The 16,208-nt window shown below is 35.6% G+C and overlaps 3 protein-coding genes and 1 long non-coding RNA gene across 8 annotated transcripts; 3 read left to right on the top strand and 1 right to left on the bottom strand.

Moving 5' to 3' along the window:
- The first annotated feature begins 40 nt into the window (after positions 1-40).
- On the top strand, positions 41-967 carry LOC116210475. The gene has a single exon (XM_031544351.1). It carries the CDS (start codon positions 170-172, stop codon positions 788-790), a length of 621 nt encoding a protein of 206 aa, XP_031400211.1. The 5' UTR covers positions 41-169; the 3' UTR covers positions 791-967.
- A 501-nt stretch (positions 968-1,468) lies between these two features.
- LOC116210366 lies at positions 1,469-3,126 on the bottom strand. Of its 5 annotated transcripts, none has more exons than XR_004157481.1 (3): positions 2,702-3,126; positions 2,002-2,588; positions 1,469-1,879 (listed from the first exon to the last, which is right to left on the bottom strand). It is a non-coding gene; the product is annotated as an uncharacterized LOC116210366 (long non-coding RNA). The 5 variants fall into 5 exon arrangements; XR_004157484.1 differs by having other exon boundaries at positions 2,002-2,313; positions 2,456-3,122; XR_004157483.1 differs by having other exon boundaries at positions 2,002-2,185; positions 2,277-3,104.
- A 5,470-nt stretch (positions 3,127-8,596) lies between these two features.
- Positions 8,597-9,950, top strand: LOC116211641 (NAC domain-containing protein 90-like). Its single transcript, XM_031546103.1, has 3 exons — positions 8,597-8,826; positions 8,925-9,226; positions 9,498-9,950. The coding sequence occupies exons 1-3, from the start codon at positions 8,661-8,663 to the stop codon at positions 9,726-9,728; spliced, it is 699 nt and encodes a 232-aa protein (XP_031401963.1). The 5' UTR covers positions 8,597-8,660; the 3' UTR covers positions 9,729-9,950.
- Positions 9,951-13,673: 3,723 nt separating this feature from the next.
- Positions 13,674-14,778, top strand: LOC116211790 (NAC domain-containing protein 90-like). The gene is made up of 3 exons (XM_031546304.1): positions 13,674-13,866; positions 13,953-14,254; positions 14,493-14,778. The coding sequence occupies exons 1-3, from the start codon at positions 13,701-13,703 to the stop codon at positions 14,652-14,654; spliced, it is 630 nt and encodes a 209-aa protein (XP_031402164.1). The 5' UTR covers positions 13,674-13,700; the 3' UTR covers positions 14,655-14,778.
- Positions 14,779-16,208: the final 1,430 nt, after the last annotated feature.

Raw genomic sequence — 16,208 nt, 5'->3', positions numbered from 1 at the left:
TTATAACGACCCTTTCCATTTATAGCAGGCACCCGCCACTCTTTCATTCACCGGCCATTAACCTACTCCTCGTTATAAAAGAATTCTCTCACACCGGCGGAGATCGGTATGGATCCGTCATGGACCTAAACAGGTCATTCCAAACGACCCGGCGGTTCAGATCCTCAGGATGCTCCCAACTCATGGGCAATCCCAATATGATAGCTCCGGCAGCTCCACCGCCGCCTGTGATGAGCTCTCCGAGGATGACATTTTCTGGATGGACGATTTGATCTTGTCCAACCTCAGCCACACCAACGATCGATCCTCCCCTCGTTCCTTGTCCACCACACCCCTTCACATCCAACGGAAGACCTTGTTGATAATTCTGTCCGAGAGCTTTGGCATCCTCGGTGTACTCCGGGAGCACAGGGCTCGCTCCAACTTCGACCACAAGCGGGTACTCGAAGAATCTGCCGCTTCCTCGTCAAGGACGATCCCAAAGGAGTCGAATGAACAGTCCAATCCGACAGCAGGAAGGTATCACCAATCGATGCCGGTGACCGTGCCGGTTTTGACTGCAGCAATGATCAAAAGGCATCATCACTGGGAGCTCGATGATGATGATGATGATGATGAAGCCGATGATAGTAGGACCATGGTGCCGCCTCACGAGATGGTGGCAAAGAGCTTGGCACAATCACAGATGGCGGCATTCTCGGTGCTCGAAGGAGCCAGGAGGACGCTCAAGGGTAGGGATCTCCGACAGGTGCGGAACGCAGTGTTTCGACAGACCAGTTTTCTCGATTGACCAAATCCAACGCTATATTTATAGTTTGCTATCCGATCTCCGTCTCCAGGAAGAGTTCATCATGATAAGGCAGGCTAATTCTTATTATTATTATTGGTCTTACTTTTGTAGAACCCTAAAAATCGAAATTCATTTACATTCTGAATTTCAATGACAAAATTCAGATTTGGCTTTTTATCTCCGTTATTTAATAGAATTACAATCAGACCTATTTGTTGATTATGTTATGGTCGAGGCCCGAGTTTATATCGTAAGGCGCAAAACGTTTATAAAAAATATATGATTCTGCGAATGGTACTATTGCACAATTCAGGGCAGAGCATCTCCGCAAAGAAATAAGATTATTCGAGGGATCTTACTCATAACTGGAATTATGAATATAAAGGAGTACATACTTACAAATCATATTAATATTCATGACATATTAAGTACTCTCGCTGATCTGGTAAGAAGAAGCAATTATTGTATCTATTCTGTGTAGTGAGACCGACATTCGATAATTTTGATATCCGATGGGAGGTCGGAAGACTTGGGAACGGGATAATGAGGAAGTCAGTGGTACTAACTACTTGTTACCTTATTGTATTTAGGTAACTTCTTGGAAGAAAATCTGCAGCAGTACTAATTTTTAAGCCACGAGTATACATGTTCCCAACCAGAACTAGATGAGAAGGAATAGAAAACCGAAATCATTCCACTCCGGATCGGTATATATATATATATATATATATATGTACATAAGCATCATTAGCTAATTGTTGCTTAATTACATTGAACACGAGATAAATAATATGTCTACTTAAAGTCGATGGACTTCCTTTTCTATTACATCATGCCTCATCTCGGCCAGGACCCCGGAACAGCTACCTTGCTATTAGGAGTCCAGTCAAAGCTTAGCTTCTTCACGTTTAGCATATCTTCCAATTTCCTCCGTTCCCATTCACGGAACCAGCAAGCAAACCGGAAACATAAATATAATCCTTCTCCTACGGTTCTATCCGAAAACCAGGCTACAGTGGTTATAATCTACAATCATGGGGCGAGAAGGGCCATTAGCACCAGGAGGCATCGGAGAAATCTTCTTTGATCCTACAGAAAATTGGAGAGCAAGCAAAATTTATATATGTGGGGGCAGAATGGGGACAGACGATTAGTTTAGTCCAGTTAAAACAAAAAATCAAATGGGGAACTCAATCGACTGAATGTATAACCTTTGATCCTGCAAAAGTAGCAATACGATCGGTCGAGTTGAAACCTCTCAAACGCACGAGCCTTGTGCACTTTAAAAGTACCAGCAGCACAATCCAAGGCCTCGAATGTCATTTATTGAATCATAGAACTACCACAACGTTCGTAATTCGACTTCAGAAGCCGGGGATTGCATATCATCGTGGGCTGAGAGGCCAACAAAATTAATCAGTTCTTATTCTCAAGACTGATGATCCCAGCCTCATTTTCAAGTTTGATTAGCACAACCAAAGAGTACCTTCACAGTAGAACTGGATTTGTATTACTATGCCCAACTATGCATGACAGTTCAGGTACAACGATTCAAATTAATGTTAGGTCCGAGTAGAATTAAACAAGCAATCAACACAAAAGAGTGAACGGATGCCAGTGTAATGTGTATGCAGAAATAAAATCAGCCGACAAGCCTGAGCTAACCTGGTAGGCATTGTAGGTAATTAGCAACAGCAAGCCGAAGAAAGTGGTCGTAGTGGGCAGGGTCAAAATCTCCTGGTCAAGCCGGTCGAATCATGTGGCTATAGATATGAGGGAAGCCATCGACATCGAAGTCCTAGATTTTAAGCCAATCAGAACGAGTGGAGGATGACGAAATCCCTGTAAGAGGAGGACGAGCCACAAGAATGAAGTGCATTCATTCGCAAATTAGATATATATCTTATTTACCTGGCTTTTCTTCACCTTAGCTGAGAAGGCCTCCATCCATCTCTTTAGGCGTCATCCGGCAAAACTTAGCCTGTGGCGGTGGCGGTGGAAAACGCATCTGTTCACAAATTTAGTAGATTTTCTCTCTTCTCGGGAAAATAATGAACAGATTAGGGCACATAAAACCAAAATTTGACGCTGGCTTACTAATGTGATATTCAACATGGCAGGAGAGACGAATTCTTCTCTAATTTTACAGATCTAGAAACTAAAGCAAGGAAGGAAGGATGTGCTGCGTAAACACCGATTCGATAGTTTGAGGTTATAACAGATGCAAGGGCCCAGGCTTCGTTTCTTTTTTTTTTTTTAATTATTCTTTTTTGCTAAAGAAGGAGATATACCTAAGCTACATACGCAACAGTTGCCCTTATCCTACTTCGCCATGGAAACAGTTTTTATATTCCACCAGCAAATTACATATTTATATATACTTTCTAATCAGGAATGGAACTGAATAGAACTTGCGGCAGGAAAAGAATGAATCTTAGATACCGGCAGGCAGTCAGTGATTCAGTCGAATTAAAACAGAAGCATCCTTAATCAGCCAAACAGATGATCAATCATTGAACGCATGTAGGAAACACGGAGGACGACTCATCTGTCGACCAGAAAACCGTACAGTGAATCACGGAAAAGCAAAGGCGGATCTAGTCTAAATTGGTATTCTTCCTCTATAGGGCGAGCAAGTTTATATTTTATCTTCTTCGCGGTCTCGAAGACGAGCATGGAAGCCCTGCAATGAGGAGGAGGAGGAAGCATCGTCATAAGCACATGATGATCGATCTCAGGGACAGGTCAGCGCGACAACTGAAGAGATAAAATCCATCGGAAATGTAGAGTGTGTTTGGTTTCAGAGTTAAAGTAATTTTGATTTTGATTTTGATTTTGATTGTAGAAAATGACAAATGAGATGTTATTATAAATTTGACTTGGGAAACGTATGTTTTTATTGTATAGTGGGTAGAGTTAAAATCAAAATCATGATTCTAAAATAAAACTCCGAAACCAAACAGGTCCGTAACCTTCATCGCTGATGCTGGGAAACGGAAAGGGATGCGTTTCGTCTTCGTCAATCTGTTACATAAAACGCAGCAGAAGCAGATGCAAAGACCGAACTCTCTTTCTTCGAGTTCGATTTAGTCAGCCGGACAAGTCGGGGCTTCCATTTATAGTTTACGGATGTATCGCTGTCGGTGTCATAATAATGGCTGAGTCGGTTAGAATTATTAGGTCCATTGAATTTGGGCCCAGCCCCAAATGTGAAGAAAAGGATTTTGCTTTTTTTGACCGTAAGGCTGCGTTTATTTTCATAATCTGATTTTAGAATTATGATTTTGATTTTAACTCTACTCACTACATAACAAAAATACACGTTTCCCAAGTCAAATTTATAACATCATCTCATTCTTCCTTTTCCACAATCAAAATCAAAATCAAAATCAAATTAAAATTAAATTCCGAAATCAAACATGCCCTAAATGTTTGTGGAATTTGCTGTTGACAAAAGGATTTTAAGAACGAAGGCATATAAAAAGCTTATTAAGCTTTCATTGAGTCGCTCGATTTTTCAAACCCTCGGCTTATTATAGCACGATTTCTCATGTCCTTATGGAAATAGCTTCGCCCGCAAGTCCCTGTTATTAAGTATGTACTTCGATTGTTGCAAAATCATTCTTTAATTCCCACATGCATCTAAAATGACGGCATCTCCAACACGATTTTCACTTCCGGAATATAAATATTTATAAGGAAGTTGAATATGTAATATTTTGATTTTTTATTCACCCTTCCGGAATATAAATATTTATAGGCAACTAATCAGCCTAAGTGGCCTCCTAAATTAGAATTAGCATATGAATTGGGATGCCTTCTCTTTTATCCTTAATTTAATAATATTAATTTATGAATAGATTTGCGTAATTATCGATGTTATTTATAATTTTTTCAATATATTCTCCAATCTATTTATTTCTTCTTCGGATATCCAAAATCTTTTTCAATTAGATCTTGTGAATGGAGAATATCATTTATTGAGATAATTTTTTGCTCTTATTAATGAACCGACCCCGTCCGAATTGAATTTTTCAGGATCTGTTGATTTCCTAATATCATGATACACACCGATAAAATTAATTAATCCATATCCAATTAATTAATTAATTTCTTCTATCAAAACATCTTCTTGGTTTAATGACTAAGAATCATTGATTTATATCCAATTAATCTAATTCCTCCTCTATATATTGACCTTTTCCAGTATCTATACATAATCTATATATAATATGGCAAGCGATAGAGCGAGGATTAACGTCCTTTCTTGAAATTTGTCAAGAGCTCAAATCCTCAGCTTTTCATCGCACGACTGTTGACATATATACCTCATGACATTAATTAACTATCTTTATTTTTTACATGGTTAATTTTTATTAAACCCATAACATCAATTACCAAGAAAATACTAAAAAATAATATAGCATTAACTAATACATAATATTAATTTTATCTAGGTGCAATTAATTCAATAGAATGATTATAGTCTTCGATTTATGATATCGTGGATTATCTCCAATAATAATGTATAATCTATATATTTTATATGAAGTTGTTTTAAGCATATTTTAGAATCAGCCAATTTACTTAAAAAAATTTACCCTGACATTTTGCTTAAAATTGAAGTTAAAATTAAAAGTTTAGGAATAAATTACAATAACGAATTTTGATTTAGATCACGACAAATAAGTATATCTGAAATTAAATTTTTTTTATAAGATAATTCATTTTGCAACATTGATAACAATTATCATTAACAATAATGAATTTTTTTTAAAAAAAGGGAAATCAATTTGGATGAATAATTAATCCATTTTTTTTATGTATTTCAATAGCCTTAATTAATAAGTATTTATTTGATGAAAATAATTTTACTTAAATAAAAAATTAAATAAGAATATTAAAGAAAGATATGAAATAATATTATTTACACCATACAATGCATCCATACAATAACATACTATGTTAATTTGATAAAAATAACAGCTACATTTTTATAGTTTAAATTGAAACTTTAAAGTCTGGATGTGTTTTATTTTGTTTAGAAGCTGCAAGGTGAACTTGAAATATCGAAAGCATTTAACTTTATTTAAAAATTTAAAAGTTCTTATAAAAACCATATAGTATAAAATTAATTACGTTAATTTCGGTTAAAATAACTCTATTATGACTTGATTTTACTATTCTTATTCGTAAAAGTATTTTACATATTTAAAAATGACTTATAAATATATTGTTGCTTTCACATAGATAAAGGTCTTTACTAGTTGGCAAGGAAAGGTATTTTAGTAGGAATAAATCATGAATTTAGTATATTTCATTAAGAGGTAACTTAAATATTATTTCATAGTAAATTCTAGAACAATAAACAAATTACTCGTTTTAAAGATCAAATTAAATTTGATTAATAGTATAAATCATGGTACATATTTCTTATTAAATGCTCTAATTTTTTGAAGAATAATAATCACGAGCAACGCGCGGGCGAAGTGACTAATTCAAATATAATTCCCGGAAAGCTCCAGTTGGTGTAACTTTATCCGATATCATGGAAGAAATAAAGACTAAGCCGTGAAATAAGAACATGGAATTTAGGATAAATTTATAACCAAATTCAACTATCACAACTAAAAATGGATCAAGCCATTCTTGTATAATTATGCTAAATAACGTTTAAGTTACAACTCTTTTGGAATTAGTTCAATTCAATCCAATTCAATATTAAATGAATTAACGTATCTGAGTCCTCCAATGTGACGGGCGACAAAAGGGTAGCGATTGAAAGTGCAAACCCTCTATTTTGAATGATCTAATAAGGCCTTGGAATCATTCTACTCAGGACCAAAAGCATCTCCATACCGAACAAGACAAGCAATGATATGGCTCTCCATGAATCCGCCTACTTAACCAGTGTATATGTCCTCCAATCTCAAGTCATAAAAATCACCATTAATCAGAATCCCTATTATGATTATAGGGCCACGGAATCATTCTCTTCATAACCCAATGGATTTATTCGGCTTCTTCTCCCATCCCATCGCCATTCAGTACCGTATCCAACAAGTAAGACGATGTGCCCCCTCTAAATCACCCCATCCAACCGATATAAATGTCCTTATATCTCAAATGAGAAAATTCATCGTTAACCCGAATCCCGATAATTATGGGTTGTTGAAGAACAACTTTCATCAACCCGTACTCGTTATCTTCATGCAAGCAGTGCCTAACCAGTGTATCTTTCCTCGAATCTCAAGTCATCAAAATCGTCATTAATAGGAGTCCCGATGATTATGGGCTCCCGAAGAACAGCTTGCATCAACCCTTCCTCGTCATATACATTTAAGCATTGCCAACCTCGAATGTAATATCTCTGGCCACACCGTAGATATTAAGTTATATTTGTCAATCAAAAAATTCAATAACAAACCATCCAAATAACAAAACGGTGCTAAAGGCGGTTCATTTTGTAAAACTCAACAATCTTTTGAATCAAAGATCAACCGACAATCCTACTTCCAAGTACCATTACAAAAAGCTCATATTACAGAGATCCTATCCATGTTCAATGTTAAGTTTAAGCTTGCTAATTCAGTTTAGCAGCTAGATTGGTTTGGGGATCATGTTTGTAATTAGTTTTGGGATGAGTGCATCTTTGCCTAGCAGTTTTACGATTGTTCTTTCGTCTTGGGAATGGGTGAGTGTTACACACTGTATATACTGATTCAATACATAGAATACCGGCACTTATCCAATATATTTATATGTATATATCTTTTCGATCCCTAGCCATAATATATAAACCCACTTTTACTCCAAATCATACCGAACAGGCCGAGGCGGTCCTCACACAATTGTCGACAAACTTTTTTGTGTGGAACTTTCGTTGTGTAATTTTAATTGCATGCAACTTCTTTGACTATAATTAATCTGTAGCCAATAAAATCTAGTCAATAAATATTTGTATATTATAATAAGATGGAATTAATGAAAGGAGAATAAATTGGAATCACTACACAAAATACAATTAATTTATGTGATGATTCCATTCCATTCAAAAATTCGTATCATCGTATTATATACGTAGTAATTAAAAAACATAAAGGTTTAGTCGCAAGAAAAGAATTAATTATCGGGTAATTATCCACATGGTATAATCACCTTCAATGTCGTAGGATTTATTGTTTTCATTCCGGTTACCATAAAAAAATTAATATATATATATATATATATATATATATATAAAAGCATAGACAGGCACAAGAAAACCAAACTAGAATTGATTGGAAATCTCTTAATTTTTACATGAGAGCGTGTGTCATTACACATAATCCCCTTCCTCATTACTTATCTTTTTTTTGTGTATCCTAATATTCATAAGTGCAATAAGTATTGAATAATTTAGTTCGAACTGAATCGACTTACTAAATAGTAAATATCTCACAATAATTTTTTTCTATTCATAATATCCAAATTTCAATTGATATTTTACTTAAAAGAACCAGAGGCGAATCCGACTTGAACTAATCCTGGTTATTTTATGTATTCTTTTTCAATCACCAATGTAATTGCATGGTAACATGATTGTACCCTAAGAATTCCTTCATCTCTTTTGTTTGCTAGCTAAATCAGTAAGATATGGTGGGCGCCACTCGAAACTCTTTTTCTCCCGGAAACGCGTAAGAAACTTTCCAAGAAGTTCTTCCCACGCCCAGATTTTCTTCCTTTTCATTAGTCCACTCGGAATGGTCTGATTCCTTCCTTTTCATCGTCCCTCTCCATATATATATATATATGTGTGTATATATATATATATATATGTAATACATATATCCTTTCTCTGAGCCAAGACCGATTCGAGGAAGCAGCTGTGATGGCAGACGAGCAGCCACCACCGCTGGGTTTCCGTTTCTACCCTACCGAAGAAGAGCTGGCATCGTTCTTCTTGCGCAACCAGCTCGATGGTCAAAACCAGGATGACATGCATCGTGTTATTCCAGTCCTCGACATCTATGAAAAAGAGCCATGGGACCTCCCACGTACGTAATACTTATATCACTGTTAGAACTAAGCGGATCGATGTTTCCATATTTCCATAAAATTATTATTTTTTATAAAATTTCTATATATTTTGTAGAGCTAGCGGGGGACCGGTGCCAAGAAGATACCGAGCAGTGGTTTTTCTTCGTGCCGAGGCAGAAAAGCGAAGCCAGAGGAGGGAGGCTTAATAGGGGCACGCCTTTGGGATACTGGAAGGCCACCGGGTCGCCAGGCTATGTCTACTCATCGGATCACCGAGTGATCGCGATGAAGAAGTCAATGGTTTTCTACTTAGGGAAAGCTCCTACGGGAAGGAAAACCAAATGGAAGATGAACGAGTATAAAGCCATTGATAGAATACCTCCCCATCACCCATCCCATTCTCAAGCTGCCCACAGGGTCCGTGCACATGTACTTAAGGAATGCATATGGACACTTTCTTTTTTTTACTATTATATATAAATATGTGTGTGGAAAATTCTATATATATTAGCATTAATATATATATATATATATATGCATGTAGATGCTTTAAGTAAGCCAACTTTTTTTTTAAATAAAAATTTGCATTGTTTTGTTTTATATTATCCTAAATATATATATATATATATATATATATATGATCACGCACTAATTAAATTGAAAATGTTTTTTTTTTGAAGCATTGCAGTTGAGGCATGAGTTCACTGTGTGCCGAGTGTACGTGGCATCGGGAGCCTGCCGGGCATTCGACCGCCGCCCGGTGGAGGCTACTCCCGGAGAGACACCTGCTGCTGTGCCCAACGCATCAGAAGGGGAGGAGGGCGAACATGTGCAGAACCCTGAAAGTTCGAGACAGGGAGATCCTCCTAGTGGCTTCGAAGAATTCCGGTGGGACTGGGAGCAGCTCGAATGGCCCTAAAGTTCTTGTGACGCTAAGCATGAATCCACGTCCAACATGGCTCTCCAAAGAGTTTAATTGCAAGCAACAAAGGCCGAAGATATTTCTAAATTTTCTTGTTATTTTTCTGGATTAGTCCTTTTTAGAATATTTATGTTTTCAATTGATTTGGCTTTAAATTCTTTATCCATGTTTGGATTATTAGGTGATAAGTAATGTCGGAAAGATCGACCACGACCAGATTAATTATTTCAAGATTTATGTTTTTAATGTCCTGTACTCACTCTCTACACTCACTTCCTGAGTTAAAGTTAAATGAGAACTTTGAATTGCAAAACGCGTTCCATGCACCTTTTTCTTTCTTTTTTTTTGGTTTCTTTTCCCCCTTGAACAGCATGACTAACGGGTTCCGAATAATTCAGGTTGGAGCAAGGTAAATCAATTAAGGAATAAACCTCATCCATAACGAATTGTCTCTCCATTCACAGTATACAAATCCTCGTTTATATATAGGCAACACACATCCTTTTTATATGCATTAAGAAAGTATTGACACGTCAAGGATTGACGATTTTGACACAACCGGGTGGGGGCCTGATGAAATGTCAAGCTAAAGCTAAGCAGCAAGAGAGGCATTGGCACCGGAGAAGTTACGGTATATGAAATTGCTCGAGATGTACGTCGAATTTGAGGACCCACTTTGCCGATCTAGAAAGCGTGTTGTCTTGGATCAGCATAGTATTTGAGAATTCTAGGCAGTTAATAGTTAATACCATATTATAAATTACTTGCGGATCAGAATAGAAATAATGTCTCTATGGTCTGGATTGGGCCTCCAAAATACAATAACAATAATATAATAAAAATGAAATGGTAATTAGATTCGGATCAGTATATAATTTTTGTAATTTATGTTCACTCTGATACAGATCAATTTAGTTTCCATTTTCATTTAGTGCCCCAAATGATAATGAGAATATTATCAATTAACAGAGAGACTAATTAATTATTAAAAAAATAAAGTACAAAGTTTTGTCAATTATTCGTCATCAGTTGCATATATAGTTAATAAACCAATAAATGTTGGTTTAACGAGAAACATCAATCCTTGTAAGGAGAAGGATATAAGTTCGATTTTTTGGAGTGCATTTGTCGAAGGGAAGTGACATTAAATACTTTATTTTTTAAAATTATGAGAGTAACGTTTTTCATTTATTTATTTTTTACTGATAAAACTAAAATTTCATCCTTATGACTCAATTACATGGGGCGGTCAACCCATTCACATTATGATTGATGTCGGCGGTTACTTAGGACAAATCGAAAAATTACATGATAGGAATTAAGGACAAACTTTATCTTGCCATTAAATTTTTTAATAGTAAAGCCTAATTATTTCTTAAAGTAGTCGACTTGTTTACTAAATTTTGAAATGTTAGAAATTTTTTAATGTCCTTTCAAATGATGGTCAGGTCATGTTCGGTCGACCAACTCGGTTTGGGAATGGAGTATACCTCCATTTCAATTCCACTTCACTTCATTTTTTCCAAATTCAACAACATAATCGCTACTATTTTATTTTTTAGTTCTATTTTATAATAAATTCTTACATACATTTCTTATCATCATTATTACAATTAAATTTTTTAATAATAAATTATTTCGCTCCACTCAATTTTTCATCAATTCAACAATATAATCATTATTTTTTTCACTTTTCTTCTTATTTAATATAATTAATTCTCACTCATACTTTTTCTTAACCATCATTACAACTCTCTCTATATATATATATATATATTTATGTTTGAAATGAAGTTGAGTTAAACTCCGCTTCATTACTAAATGCAAAATATCCTACGAAAAACATATCATACCTCGTAATGATACGGCAAAGAAGAATTAATAAGATTGTCATAATTAAAGACAATGACGACCTTTACCAAAAAAAAAAGACAATTATAACAGTTATTCGAATAATGAATACTGTCATTTGTTATAATATGATTAGTGTTTTCTCATGCTAAGTAACAAAATATGATCGCCAAAAAATTTCCCATACAACATATATCTTAACTAATTCATCTCCCAGTTGGAATTAAAAGCAAGCCATCCACATTGACTTAAAGTGGACTTGTACATTGACGCGAGGCAATTGTCTATTCATACCACTGGGCCAAAAGCGACACGAGACCTTAGTCTTTTCTTTTTCCCTTTAATATTTTCATCCTCTTGTTGGATAATATAAGGGGATATCATATTTGCTTATAAAATGCAAATGACGTGAGTCGACCATTTTCTCTCCACTAAGAAACTGACTATAATAATTGAACGTACGTACGGTTGCTTTATTTGAAAATTAAGAGACCAAGTCCAATGATGCTTAATTGCTAATTTTCAATTTTTTTCTATTACGACGGACTATGGGCCTAATAAATAGTCAATGATATAATAAATTAAAATTTTAAAAAGATAAAGCGAGCTAAAAGGGAAAAAAATATTTTAAAAGTGTCAGATAAAACAAACTTTCCTTCTTCTTCTTCTTTTTTTTTTCAATAAAATTGAATAGAATAAACAATATAATAAAGTAAATCATTAAAAGACGAAGCAAGCAAAAAATGGGAAAAAAATATTTCAATAGTGTCTAATAAAAAAATTTTCTTTCTTTTCATTTTTGTATTCAATAAAAATTGAATGGAATAAATATTAATAAGATAAAGCAAAATCCAAAAGTTTTTGCAAGATTATGAAACAACTGCCATACTCTCCTTGTGAATCTGCAAAATTATTTTTGTATTCAATAAAAATTGAATGGAATAAATATTAAAAAGAGAAAGCAAAATCCAAAAGTTTTTGCAAGATTATGAAACAACTGCCATGCTCTCTTTGTGAATCTGCAAAATTATTTTTGTATTCGATAAAAATTGAATAGAATAAATATTAAAAAGAGAAAGCAAAATCCAAAAGTTTTTACAAGATTATGAAACGACTGCCAGTGTCTCCTTGTGAGATCATATCTTTCACATGCCGTTCCCGGTTCTGCATAACACGCGCTACTAAACGAGTAAATCGAAAAAACTGAGTTGGGCTTCCCTTGCTGGGCTGGGCCACTCATGGATCGTGACAGCCCACGGGCCAGATTGAGTTTTAGATGCTGTGATCTCTCTCTCTCTCTCTCTCTCTCTCTCTCTAGTCTCTCCCTATTTACTCCTTCCATTATCTAATTTCTTTCTGTGGAACCTTCATTATTTAAATTTTAACTGTATGCATCTCTCGAATAATTAATTTGTAGCTAATGAAATCTAATCAATAAATATTGATGTAATAAGTTCCCTCCACAAAATACAATTAATTTATACTGTGATTCATGTGAAATTAGTTGGACCAAGTCAAAATACTCTTGTTATCAAAACAAGAAAAAGAAAAGAAAAGAAAAGAAAAGAATGTCATTATTATTCCTATTCGAATTTCATTTCATCGAATCGAAAATGTGGTAAAGAACCTAGGATTCCCCCCCAAGGTCGGCGGAGTGGGGACGGACAGATAACAAAAGTTTTACTGCTCTAATATACATATAGCAGATGAGATATCGAGAAGAAGAAAAGATTATCTGATGGAGACCATTGAGTTCAGATTACTGGGCATAAATCTTTATGGTGTAACGACTACAAATCTCTTTTAGTATAGTAAGATTCCCGCTAATTATATATAATTTTTTAATGACCGAAAAGTCATTTCACCGTAGAATGGTTTTTGATCCTGTATTTGCCAGCTGATAACATCCGATGGTTCACACACTGTAAACTTTTATTTCCGAGAAACGCGGTCTGAAAATTTCCAAGACGCTCTTTCCTATACTCTGGATTTTCATTGTTTTCATATGTTAATCCCCACTCGGCATGGTCTGACCTCTTCCTCTTCCTCCTCTCTCTCCCTAGATGTTATATATATATCCTTATTCTTGAGCCGAGACCGAGAGGAGAAGCACCTGAAATGGCGGAGCAGCAGCCATTGCGGCCAGGTTTCCGTTTCTACCCTACGGAAGAAGAGCTGGTCTCATTCTTTTTGCTCAACCAGCTAGAGGGTCGAAACCCTGAAGGCATGCGTCGTGTTATTCCTGTCATCCACATCTATGAAAAAGAGCCATGGAACCTCCCACGTAATATTTATTCCATTGCTAGAACAAAGCTGATCGATGTTTCTGTATTTTTACAAAAATTAATTTATCGTAATTTATGTTTGTAGAACTAGCGGGAGACCAGTGCCAAGGAGATACCGAGCAGTGGTTCTTCTTTGTGCCGAGGCAAGAAAATGAAGCAAGGGGAGGGAGGCTCAGCAGGAGCACAGATTTGGGATACTGGAAGGCCACGGGATCACCAGGCTATGTCTACTCATCGGATCACCAAGTGATCGGGGTGAAGAGGTCGATGGTTTTCTACTTGGGGAAAGCTCCTACGGGAAGAAAAACCAAATGGAAGATGAATGAGTACAAAGCCATTGATAGAATGCCTCCTCATCACCCTTCCAATTCTCCAGCCGTCCACAGGGTCCATACACATTTTTCTTTTTGATATTTTAATATATGTATATATGTATATAAAGCGTTAAACGTACGTACGTGTAGAATACTCATGCATGCATGCAGATATATACTTAAGTTAGCCAAGTTTATTTATAAAAAAATTTTCATTGGTAACTGTTTTGTTTTATATGTCCTAATTAAATAATATATATCTGATCATTTACTGAACACAAAATAATGTTTTTGACGGAACCTTATTGCAGTTAAGGCATGAGTTCACTGTGTGCCGTGTCTATGTGGTATCGGGAGCCTTCCGGGCATTTGATCGCCGCCCGGTGGAGGCTAACCTGGACAGACACGGGGTGCTGAGGCCAATTCATCAGAAAGGGAGGATGGTGAATGTGTCAAGAACCCCGAAAGTTTGATACTGCGGGCAGATCCTCCTAGTGGCTTAGAAGAATCTATGTGGGACTAGGAACAGCTGATCGGATGGAAACAAATTTCTGGTCACAATAAGCACGAATCCACGCCAATATGGCGCTTTAAGTTTGATTGCAAGTAGCAAAGATGTTCTCCTTTTAAAAAAAAAAATTCTTTTTAGAATATCTGTGTTTTTAATTGATTTTGCTGGGATTTAATTCTTTATCGTGTTTGGATTGGCGATGAATAATGTCAGAACGATCGAGCATGACCATATTATATCTTATTTGAAGATTTATTTTATAACGTCATGTACTTAATGTCTACTTACGTCCTGCGCAACAATTAAATGAGAATATAATTAGAGAACGCGTTTATATATACATTTTTGCTGTGTACACTATACGAAAAGCTTAATGGACCGTAACTAATTGAGGTTCGAATCGAATCGACCAACTAAGGATAAATCTCTCCTAATGGTAGATTTTTTCCACTCTTAAGACTCAAATATGAGACATTGTTTAAGGACAATACACATCTTTTTATGCATGAAGAAAGTATTGACACATCATGCGTGGGATTGAGTATTCTGACCCAAAGGGATATATAAATTGTTAGAAGGATATAAAACTCGGGATTCCATGCAGCCCAGGACACAGCCGATGCATGCTTGCTCCATCACGAACTCAATTTGGTCAGTCAGGCACAACCCGAACGGCGGGATGAAATGTAAAGCTAAACCTAAGCAGCAAGATAGAGGCACCGGAGAAGTTACGGTATGAATTTGCTCGAGAAGTCGAATTCCAGGACCCACTTTGCCAAGCTAAAGCTAAGAATGTTGCATTGGATCAGCATAGTATATGCTGAGAGGTCAAGTCAAAGTATAGGCTTTCGTATTGATTAGAAATTTGGTATGCGGATCAGAATAGAAATATAACGTCCGTATAATTTCGACCGGGCCTCCTTATTGAGGTGAAATACAACCACAACAACAACCACAGCCACAACGACAATAATAATGATAATAATTCAAAATGAAACGGTTTATGTTCTATAAAAGTAAGAAGAATAAGTATGGCTATTTCTTTTTTTTCCTTTTTTCGATATATACACCTTGGTTTGAGCCAACTTTACTTATAGTTTATTAGATTGGCCGGATCAATAATAGTATTAATAATTTACTATTTGATACTCGTGGGTGCGGTAATATGTTGTCATTTCCCTGACGAAAATAGCAATCAACATATGTGACACATAAATGAATATATATATATAACTTGTCATATAGACATGATAAACATTATAAAGTATCATTTATTTAGGGAAAAAAAAAGCTTTACAAAATTTTGAGTGACCCGCGTAAGTAAAATCATGAAGACGAATAAATATGTATCCTGTTCTGTTTTGGTAAATAAAGCCTCATTCGATCAATCACTCAAATGTTCTTGCTGATATAATCAGCTACATAACGGGGATAACAGTTCTCATTCGCATCTAAAACATGCAACTGAAATACCGAAGTAGGACTGTAGGAGCTAAATCTACTAATCTAGTACTAC

The sequence above is a fragment of the Punica granatum genome, chromosome 6 (genome assembly GCF_007655135.1).
Source record: "Punica granatum isolate Tunisia-2019 chromosome 6, ASM765513v2, whole genome shotgun sequence".
Lineage (NCBI taxonomy): Eukaryota > Viridiplantae > Streptophyta > Magnoliopsida > Myrtales > Lythraceae > Punica > Punica granatum.
The sequence above is the reverse complement of the archived record's forward strand: the minus strand, read 5'-3'. Positions and strand labels throughout refer to the sequence as shown.